Source organism: Propithecus coquereli, unplaced genomic scaffold, assembly GCF_000956105.1.
Source record: "Propithecus coquereli isolate 6110/MARCELLA unplaced genomic scaffold, Pcoq_1.0 Scaffold44, whole genome shotgun sequence".
In the NCBI taxonomy this organism is placed as follows: Eukaryota; Metazoa; Chordata; class Mammalia; order Primates; family Indriidae; genus Propithecus; species Propithecus coquereli.
The window spans coordinates 12383520-12395049 of NW_012150174.1; the positions used below are offsets into that span (position 1 = coordinate 12383520).

At 44.1% G+C, this 11530-nt stretch overlaps 1 protein-coding gene across 1 annotated transcript in view; it reads right to left on the reverse strand.

Moving 5' to 3' along the window:
- The window catches only part of SYT9 (synaptotagmin IX), a 178494-nt gene extending 171085 nt beyond the window's left edge, over window positions 1-7409 (reverse strand). The window contains exon 1 of the mRNA XM_012654271.1: window positions 7030-7409. Within this exon, the coding sequence (XP_012509725.1) occupies window positions 7030-7174 (145 nt within the window). The 5' untranslated portion in view covers window positions 7175-7409. The remainder of the gene's footprint in view (window positions 1-7029) is intronic.
- Window positions 7410-11530: the final 4121 nt, after the last annotated feature.

An 11530-nucleotide genomic window follows, 5' to 3' on the forward strand; every position in this document is an offset into this window, starting at 1 on the left:
TAAGTAAAAAGGTACCAATTCTTTGCAATATACATAGTCCTCACAATAATAATAATAATAATTGCATGATAATGATTGTTCATCATGGGAAATTATAATAATAGTAATAATGGCTCATATTTATTGAGCATTTACTATGTGCCAGGTATTATGGTAAATATTCACATGCATTATGAGATAGGTACTAGTGTAGGATTGCCAGCTTTAGCAAATAAAAATATAGACTGCCCAATTCAATTTGAATTTCAAGATTAACAACAGATAATTATTTTGTATAAGTATATGCCACAGAGTATTACCCATTGTTTATCTGAAATCCAAGTTGAACTGGCATCCTTTATCTGGATGCTAATAACCCAGATACTAGTAATACATTTTACTGATGAGAAAACTAAGACACAGATTTTAAATAACTTTTCCAGGTACATACAGCTATCAAATGAGGATTAAATGCTAAGTTTATAAAAAAGTAGAAGAGAAATTTTGTCTACAAATGATTACAAATGGTAAAACATACGCATGTCCATGGACCAAGGCTGACAGGAAACATGGGCAGGTGACACTACTAACAACACCATCCATTTATTGAGCACTTACTTGAGCATTTACTCTGGGCACAGTGCTACAGCAATCTTCCCCTTTCATTTTATAGATGAATAACATGAAGAGGGAAATATTTTGCTCAAGTTCACTAAGCTAGTAAGTGCAGAGTCAGATTCTGACTCCAAAGCTCTCGCTAATTCCACTCTGCCATCTTGATGTCCTAGGTGATATTTTTTTCTTTCAGATGCAGTTCTATCAATGTTGACATAAAAGTTTTTGTGTGATAAAGTACATGCACAAGGGCACATGAATATTTCAGGGAGCTCTGCAAAGCCTTGTCCTTAGGCTTTGATTTGGTCTAAAGACATTCCTAGAGCCAACCAAATGGAACACTTAAAAGAAAAAGCGATGCACAATGATGGCTGCAAGGAAGATTAATCATCACAGTGCAAACTTCACAACTCAAACTGCGACCTCACTCAGAAAACAGAAGTACATACTTCACGCTTAACCTCTTAGAAGTAAGACTGCTCTCCCCTGTATGCTCTCCCCAAGCTCCTCCCCTTTCTCTATACACTTTGAAGTATGCAATTGTTAGTTCTCTCAAGTCAATCAGTTAAGAAGATACTAGGAATTTTCCCCTACAACCATATGGGAATAGCACTTGCACACACAAACACAAAACTGCCACTATGCTTTCTCAGAGAAAGCAACACCTATGCTCTGTACATAATAGGGAATTTTGGGACGATTTCCCTTAGGTGTCAGCTTAAATTTTCATTGAGAGTTTAGCTCACGTCCAAAAGTTTGTGCTCTTGATTGTTTATTCTGAACAAGGCAGCTGGCCATAGGGCTGCCTGTGATGCCTTTACCACAATTTGTTTTTGTTTTTCCCTCTTGATAATTACCTCATGACTAAACCACTCACTGGTCCATGTAGAGGAATCCCACAGAGATGAAAACACACTTGTTTAAATAAAATATTTATGAAGAAGCCCTAAAATGTCACTGAAGTAAATGCAAATTAGATCTCCACATATTGTGCATCCAATATGCCACCCATTCCTTAGAAGACTATTTCCTGATTGCAATTAACATTAATTTTTAAAAATTAATCCCATTGTGCATAATCACACCAATGTCTATTCATAAACATCCAGTGTATTAAGATTGATTCTCTTTTGACTATCTTAGAAAATATGAATCAAAGCTAATCCTTAATCTTGATTATTTTGGAGATTTTTCCTTCAAAACTATAACTATTACTTTACTGTACCTCTTTTAATAAGTGACTTCACTATAACTCAACACAAGGTGACATTAGTGAAGGTTTTACATTCTGGATTTTTAATAAAATGAAAATAATGGGGTTTTTTTTCCCTTCAAATTGGATGGCCATAATAGAGTCTCATGATATTTTTAAAGAGCTCTCAAAATAAAAATTTGGGATAATATTGTCAAAAAATGTGAAGAATCAGTTGATATGGGTACTAGCTACACAAGGGTAATAATCAAGGTCCTTGGTTTTTGATAACATCTTACCTAATTTTGAAAAAAAAAAATGTAAGCTGAGAAGAGTTAGGTGGATTCACCCTTCGCCTGATGGTCTCAAAAGTTGTCCTCCACCTGGCTGCAGATTAAAATTAACTGAGGAACTTAAAAAATATGCTGATACCAGGCCCCACTCCCAGATATTCTGATTTAATTGGTCTAGGGTACAGCTCAGTCACTGGTAGTTTTTCATTTAGTTTATTTTTGTTTGTTTGTTTGTGAGAGCTCCCTAAGAATTTCTAATATGCAGCCAAAATTGAAAACCACTCGTCTAGAAAAAGCTTTTCTTGAATAGAGTAATATTTACCTGGAGAGAAGAGTAACTAATGATGAGTCTTAAGGCTCTGTTTCACACCTTGACCTGGTGAAAATTTTCTAGACCATGGGCATTGACACTGAGAGCATGCAGAAAAATCTCCAGAATATGGAGTTGGAACACGAATAGAAAACTAGTATCCTGGATGACAGAATTCATAACCAAAATACTAAGCTCAATCTCTATAACTACAAAGAATTTAACCTACACTTGGGGATTAAATCCATTACACAAATATGGAATAGAGAAAGTAGGTCTAAGGGTGGTTCTTATGAAAAATATCTAGGAAATTTTTATTGACAATAACACCTAAGTTATTAGCATATGTGATGTCTACCTAAGAGGCTACTTTGACTTGGACTCAACTCTTTTTTTAGATGGAACCCATGGCCCTGGGCTAGTTTACTTCTCTGCATCACAGTTTACTCATATGGACAATCACTCTTAGCCATGCTTCTTGAACTTTAATGTGTCTACAACCCACCTCAGGATCCTATTAATATACAGATTCGTACTCAGTAGGTGGGCCTGAGATTCTGCATGTCCTACAAGCTCCCAGAGGCTGCTGGTCCACAGGCAAGTGCTCTGAGCACAGGTAGGTCTTAGAAGACTGTTAGGAGGACTAAGTGAAATGACCAACATAAAGTGCTTGGCACATACATGACTGGCACCCCACAGAAGTAAAGACTTACAAGGAAAATGATAAAATATATTTAAAATATATACATTATATGATCCAATCCCCCTTTATTTTCCAGATGTGGAAACAATAGGTCTAGAGAAGTTAAGATAGTTACTTTCTAATAGTTAAGGTATATAATGGAAAAGAGGGATAAGACTAATTATTTTTGACTGCAACAAGTATAATCAAGATCAATGAGTGGAAGTTTAAGAAAGCTTTTAATTCCTTACAAGAGAAAATCTTCTAACAATAAGTGCTGTTCTACAACCAATTAGCCCTCTTGACAGTTAAATCTCCAGTTACAAAATATGAGCATAGACCAGCAGATTTTAAAGAAGATATTCATACCTCAGGTCACTGTCCAACTGCAAGACAGCTTGGCTATCTAAAGAGGCATCCTACACTTAACATGTACAAAAAATTAAAATAAAACAGAACAGAAACCTCCTGATTCCCTTCCTCTCTCCCTGCCACGTTCTTCCTGAAGTCTTCCTCTGCTTAGTAGATGGAGTTGCTTAGGTCAAAAAGCCTTGGAGTCACCCTTAACTCTTCTCCCATCCTTCACCTCTCTTCCATCAATAAATACTAGTGACTGTACCTTCAGATTGTGTCCATAACCTGGTTACTTCTCACCACCTCCATTACAACTATCCTGGTTGAAGCCACTATCACCAACATCTGGGTTTCTAGAGTAGCTTCCTAACAGGTTTCTCTGTCTTCACCCCTGCTCCTCTACAATAGTTTCTCAACATAGCAGTCAGAGTATTGTCTTTTCTCTGCTCAACAACTTCTAATGGCTTCATATCTCATTTAGAGTAAAAACCAAAGTCTTTACAATGGCTTACAAGACTCTATGATCTGTCCTCTCCAGTCCTTGACCATATTTCTTATAGCTCTCCATCTCTCTCACTCTTCTCCAGCCATACTTGGAGTCACCATTCTTTGAATCTCATCTAATACTTCTAATACTCAGGGCCTTTGCACTTGCTCTTCCCTCTGCCTTAAAGGCTATTCTCTGGGATCTGCAAGTTTACAACCCACAACATCAATATATAAAACAACATGAAGACAATCAACAGAGCATTCTAATTGCTCTCTAAGTGCTCACACTCAGCTTAAGGATCAGCACTTTACTTTCTACAAGTTTGTACAGAGGATGGACTGGGTAAGGCATTCCAGTTTCAATTGTGACTCAGGTTCATTTTTAAAAATTACACTTGCATCAAGACCTCTATGAACACCAAGTTGGGGAAGGCTTAGTGCTGCTCTCCCCCATCAGGGCATTCCAACTACCTGGGCAAAACATAACGCTTCTGATGGCTCAGGCCCACCAGACTGTGACCAGGCCTTACCCTACCTCTAAAAAAAATGAACAAACATCCTAGATGCAGGGTCACTCTGCTGGATGCAGGGTCACTTTGCTGTCTACAGGAAATTACTCCTGTGTTTCTCCAATTATAACCCAAGTCTTTAGTGTAGCTTGAGAAAACCTAGCTACCACCAGGTGGCCGTGGATGGACGATACACAGAGAAAGCTGGGATTAGACATTGAGGTGTATTCCTCTATAGAGACGGAAGTCACCCATTTACAGAGGCAACTCTCTCTGGGGACCCATGTCCCAGGGCTGCTGTAATGATTATTCTGGTTCACGCTATACAATAGCAGGGACTTTTCACATCGTGTTGTGCAGCGCAGCTTCTACAGCCACTCAGCTTTAAGGGCTAACAGATTAAAGCCACTCTTGGCTTAGACATCCTCCACCAGCGGGATGAAGATAAATGCATCTGATGTAAGAATTAATGTGGGCTAGGCGAGGAAGAAGGGAAATGAAGGAAGATTTGGCCTGAGCTGAAGTGCCGTGAAGGAGAGGGTGCACTTTGGGTGTCATCTTAGGCCCCATTTCCTCTCACCTTGCACTCGCAGTCCCCCACCCCTGCCTCATCCGGAGGCTACTTCCCAACACAAACAAAGAGCTGGACAGGCATGGTGCTACCTCAAAACCCTTGTGCCCTAGTTTAAGAAAGCAGAGCTGCTTTTAGAGACTCAGAGAGCAGCAAGGCAGACTCTTATCTATAGCTGTTTCTCAGCCAAGGAATCAGATTTCCCCTTGCAAGATGTCTTCTTCATGATTCTTCCTCAAGGGCTGCCCAGTGCAGGGGCTGAGCAGAACCTGAGAACACAGAATCCAGCCCCTGGATTAAAAGGAACAGAGGCAGAAAACTGGCCAAAAAGATGTGGGGTATTAAACACGTGATTCAGTGATAGGCCTCATCCACCTTCTCTTGTAAAGCCAAAGATGACTGCTTATGTGGGATAACAAGGAGAACATGTGGCACAGTCACAGGCTAGGAAGTGAGATGTTTCAACACTAACACTTGCTTTGGGTGAAGTATGTTAAATAATTTTCTTGTTCCTGCTGCTTAAGGACAGAACTTCCCCCACTTAGGACATCTTCCTGGGATTCCGGTTGGTGAGACTAGGTGCTCCCATGCCTGTCTGCGGTCTATGCAGCACGCCACGGCCAGCAATGAGCCACACACGGGCTGGAAATTAAACCTCCTGGGAAACCACTGGGATCAGTATTTCTCGACTTAATTCTCCATTTTGAAGTAACACATTAGCGATCATTAGATAAACTTAATGTAACCACCGGGAATGGGGAACAATATTTTTGCTTTTCCAATAGAAAAAAAAAAACAAAAAACGTTTTAAACTTTTAACAGATGACTTCACCCCAGACACCCATTTTGAATATACTATCAAGGATACGCTATTTAAAACATGCTCAGTGTGACTCTTTACAAATTAAATAATTCTCTAATTTATCCTTTGAGTAAATGGATTTTTATATAATAGTTTGGCTTAAAATGAGGTAAACTCGAAGGCGATAGTTTGCACAGCAATAGCTCATTCCCAATATTTATCCACAGGAACATCAAGGGAAAGGCCATTTTCTCATCCCATCTTTAACGGTCCAACCACAATATGCTTTTTTGGTAAGTACTTAGGTTGGAAGAGTACCCGAGAAAATTACTACTCCAGATGAGGTGAGAAGTGTCTGAGTAAACGTTTGCAAGGAATGTATTTTCCCATAACCAGTAGGGAATGAGACCCGAAAGACACAGGGACCTTGGGGAAAGCAGACGTCTCCACCGAAACTCCCTCTTCTAACCTTAATTGGTCAAATGCCAAAATAAATGAACTTTCCAAAGTTAGGAGCTTTGCAGCTTTCACTAGGGATAACTACAGGTGCACAAGCAGAGCCCGACGAGCCCACCGACACGAGTGCGCCCGGCGGCAGCAGCTGGTTGAGGCAAGAGCCCAGGCCCAAGGCCAGCTCCGCGCCTGGCGACCCACAGGGAATGGGTTCAGGCCCGGCTGCCCTGGACCAGGAGCTCCCTGTCCCCAGCCCAACGCCGGATCCCGTCCCGCCCTTCTCACCCTAGACCAAGGAAAAGGAACTGGGCGCTCAGGAGCAAGGATGAGCTGCGCCTGGTGAGATTCAGCCTCAGCCCGGGGCCGCCCGCAACTCCCAACTTCCCAGAGTTTCCTTCGGCCTCGTCCCCTTTTCCACGGCTCAGGAGGTCGCCGCGGCCTCCCCTGGCTGGGAGTGCAGAGCCCAGGAAGTGCAGAGCGTAGCTCTAAGCTTGGGAGCCGCCCCCAGGAGTCCTGGTGATGGGAGCGCAGGTGGCGGGCGTGGTCCCTTCAACCCTGCCCCAGCCCACCCCGACTCGGCCTCCGCGCAGCAGCCACCCGGCCCCCACCCGGTTCCAGCATCAGGCCAAGGTGCTCTGGTTCTTGATCTCTCCCCTGGCTGGGTGGCCACCCCCCGCCCTCTCCCAGTCCGCGTCGCTCTTCTGCCCCAGGCCCCGGTGCGGCCCCAAGTCCCAGTCCAGGGCCCTTAGGTCACGCCAGGCGGCGGTGGCGTGCACTCACCTGGGTCGCGGAGCCGAGGTCTGGCACGGTCCCGCAGGTGGTAGATGAAATCCTGGCAGCTGTCGTGCTCCAGGGCCCCACGGGCACAGAGCTCGGCCAGCAGCTGCAGCGCCTGGTGACAGAGCGCGTCCCTGGCCCCGGGCATCGCCCCCCCGCATCCTCGGACCGCGCCGGGCAGGCGGGCGCGGGAGACAGCCCTCCGCCTGCCAGCTCAGAGCCGCCGCCTTCGGGCCGTCCGCGCTCGCCGCCAGGGACCCGCCGAGAAACGGTCTGAGCCCGAGCCCCAGCCCCAGCCGGCCCGGCCTCCCACCGGTTGCATGCAGCTCTTCACCAGCCGGTCGGCTTTCTCTCTCTCCCGCCCGGCCCCTCCGTCCCTCCCCCGGCACCGAGGAGAGGCGGTGCCGCACAGCCCAGCGCGCCTCTCTCCTTGCGCTCCGCCCGCCACTCGCGGCCGCCGGGGGGCGGGGCCGGGTCATGGGTGCGCGCCGCGGGGTGGGATCGCCGCGGCCCCAGGCTGGGACCCCGGGTGCTTGCGGGCTGCAGGCGGAGCGCCGGACTCGGCTCGGGACCTTGCGCTCAGAGCGGCCGCGCCCAGGCTTGGAGAGTGTGAGCGGGTGCGCTCTGCGGACACTCTTGCCACCCCAGCCCTCCGCCCTGATGCAAACCAAGCACCCCCTCCCACCACCCCGCGAGCGTCCAAAGGACGCTCTTGGATGCGTGGCGCGAAGGTTGCAAACTGGACCACACCTGTCAGATGCGCAGAACCGAGTCCCCATTTCGAACTTGGAAAAAGCCTCCTGGGCATAAACCTTGGGCCTAAGGTGACAGATGCCCAAATGTGGGGTTTGGATTCAAGATTTTTCAACAAAGGGTTTCCCAAGCACAGGCCCTTTTCAACCACTGTGGTGATTTGGAGAAGGTGGAGCTTCTCAGATGAGAATTAAAATCAAATAAATAAATGACTCCTGGGAAAGACGCTGAGATTTACTTGGAGCTCCGTAAATCCTGGCTGGTTTTCTAAGCAACTGATTGGAAATTTGAATATTGACAACGTGTCTCCAGCACCCAAGGAAGAGTATTACAGAATCTTGGATATTTGGAAGGGACCTCAGGGAACCTCTCATCCACTCACCTTTCCAGCCTTTCAAGGGATAACCACTAAGTATCGAGCTCTTTGTGTGTGCCAGGCACTGTGCCACAGGCCTTTTAGAGAAGATATAATCTCATTTAACTCTCTTGATAGCCCAACGAAATCTGTATAACTGTTACCCCCACTTTACCCGTGAAAGACACTCAGAAAGGTGCCACTTGCTCAAGTTCATACATAAGAGAGTAGGGTAACTGATTTTTCTTTCCTTATTTCTTTCTTTCTTTTTCTCTTTCCTTTTTTTCCCCCCTTTTACATAATACTAGTGTCTAGGCCCTACTCTAGAACAATTTGAGTAGAGATTAAGAGTAGAATCTCTATAACTGGCAACTGGCACTCTTGCCTTAAGGTTGTGCTGTCTCTAGGGACAAATCATAACAAATCATATTGCACAGAAAGGTAGTTCGGGATCCTATAGAGTGTTCACCCAACAGGCAAGCTGTGAAATGCTTCTGTGAATGGTGCTAGGGCTTCAGCGAGCTTATAAGGGAAGAGCACAGAAAATACAGAGTTGTAAAGATAAATATAACTCCAGAGAGTTATGCAAAGACAGGTAGACTCCCTGCCCTAGAAAAATCAGGAGGGAGAAGAAACCAGCTGAGAGGGAGGCTGTGGAAGAAGGTGAGCAGATGCTGGTCTTTGAAAGAAGGGGACACAGAGAGAGGAGGAAGAGACCACGGGACAGTGGTGACAGTCGAGGTGATATCAGAGGGAGTGTGATGTTACGGCTGGTGTCGTAATGGTGAGGAGGTGAATGGTAAAACGTGTAGAAATGTAACACTAATGCCACTATGCCAGAGAGGAACTGAAAGCAATACATTTAAAAATGACTTTGACAAACCAGGCGAGATATGATGAAGGCCTAGACCAGGCCAAAGGCATTGACTGATTGCCAGAAACGTCCACATTTGAAAAACATTTCAAGTATTAAGTGGCAAGATTGCAACCAATGGAAGGAGGACCAAATGAAAGACACAGAAATTTCAAAAGCTTACCTGGGGCATAAAGTGAGGAGACCCTGATGACACTTAGAAATGCAAGCCTAGAGTTTAGAAGAGAGGGAAGCCTGGAGATCATCAATGGGAACGTAGAAATTGAGTAGCCACATTGGATGGGCTCCTCTGAGAAAGAAGAGCTGGAGAAATGGGAGAGAACTTGGGCGTTTATTATAAAATGTGGCTCAACAAGGAGGAGATAGGAAAGTAGCAATCAGAGAAAAAGAAGGAAAAATTGGACAGTGGGGAGTCATGGGGGCTGAGGTGTAGAGGAGTGTTTGATAGAAGGGTGACCAGCAACATCAATGTTTAAAATAGGATTTAGTGCTTGCTTCAGCAGCACATATACTAAAATTGAAACTATACAGAGAAGATTAGCATGGCCCCTGTTTTTTAATATTAAAAAGAATAAAAATAGGATTTAAAGAGAAAAAAACTAAGAAGTGTTCTCTAGATGTAGCAGGTAGTAAGACATTCAAGGTTTGGGGAGAATAGTTACTATTCAACCAATCTTGTGCAAGTTAACATGTTTTTGTGCCTAGAATTTCTCATCAGAGAACTAATATGTGTATCATTAAATTGTTACAAAGACTACATAAAGTAATACATTTAAAGTGCTTAGAACAGTGCTGCTACATAGCATAGGCTCAATCAATATACGTTTTTGTTGTTGCTGTTAGGTGTCCACTACAATGTGCTAGGTGCTAAACGTACTTTCTTAACTTATTACTCACAACATCCCAAAGTGCTAGATATTATTATTTCCTACCTTACAGGTGAAGAAAATAAAATCAGGTGGTTAAATCATTTGTTCAAAGACAAATTGGGAAATTGTTCCCAAAAGCAGCCACAGTGATCCTTCCCATTCCATATGTCTTTTTGCAATGTGACTTTACCACTCCTCCCATCAAGAAGTTGAGTCTGTTTCCCTTCTCCTTGAATCTGGACTGGTCCTGTGACTTACTTTAATCAGCAGAATGTGTTGAAGTAAGATTCTGAGCTGAGTCTAGAGTTTAGGAGAGAGGGCCTTAGGAGATGCAGGCCTTAGGAGATCCTGCAACTTTTACAGGATAGCCAGCTGGAAAGAGCTCCTGAAGAACGAGAGAAAATGTGGAGAGTAAACATCATATGGAAGGGAACTGAGATACTGCTATGGCCACTGGTGTTCAGAACGGATCACATCTCAGCCCAGGTACAACACATTTGTGGCACACCAGGCTTCCCTGGTGCCCCAGATGGGAAGTTTTTCTGTTTAGACTTACTGCCTAGGAGTAAGTCGTTCAAAGCAGGAGGACAAAGAAGGTGTTAACTAAAAAGAAAGGTGCATAGAAGGAAAGCTGTTTGAAGATTGGAGAGACTTCCATATGTTTATAGCAATGTTTCTCAAAGTAAGGTTCACTGGCCCTCTGCTCTGGAATTGTCTGGTTTCTTATTAAAATGCTAATTCCTGGGATTCACCCAGACCTACAAAATTATTTCTTAAAAATCATCCCCGGTGCTATGGTTTGAATGTTTGTCCCCTTCAAAACTCATGCAGAAATTTAACTGCCATTGTAACAGTATTAGGAGGTGGGGACTTTAAGAGATGAATAGCCCATGATGGCTCTGCCCTCGTGGGTGGAATTAAAGCGATTATAGAAGGGTGAATTTGGCCTCCTTTGTCTCTTTGCCCTTCTACCTTCCACCATGTGGCGGTGATGCAGCAAGAAGGCCCTTGCCAGATGCTGGTGCCTTGATCTTGGACTTCCCACACTCCAGAACTGTGAGAAAATAAATTTCTGTTCTTTATAAATTATCCAGACTCAGGCATTCTGTTACAGCAGCACAAACAGACTAAGACATATTCCGAACTATGAAGTTTGAAAAGCTCCAGTTTATATGCTGAGGAAAAGAGCCTTTGGAAAACAACGTTTGAAATCATGTATGATGTCCCCTGAGGAATAATATTAATGATTCTAACTGATAGTTATTGAGCGTTTGTTATATACCACGCACTTTATATACATTATTGCATTTAACCCTGATCACCCAACAAGGTACACATTATGTTTCCATTTTACAGTTGAGGAAACAAGCACAGAGATATTTAGTAGCTTTCTCAAGATCCCACAGCTTATGAAGACAGCCAGGATTCAAATTTAAGTTTGTCTGGCTCCAGAGCCTATGTTTTCTAAGCCACACTACTGTTCTAGTTCACCTCCAGGATAAAAACACCAATATCTTTATTCGCTCACTTTTTGACATTGCTCAGGTTCTCTCATCATCCTGTTCACTGCCTTCTACATGCGCTTCAGTTGGCCAGAATCTCTTCTGAAATGTGGCACCTGAGCTGAGCCCGGCACTCACAGTGTAGTCCTTC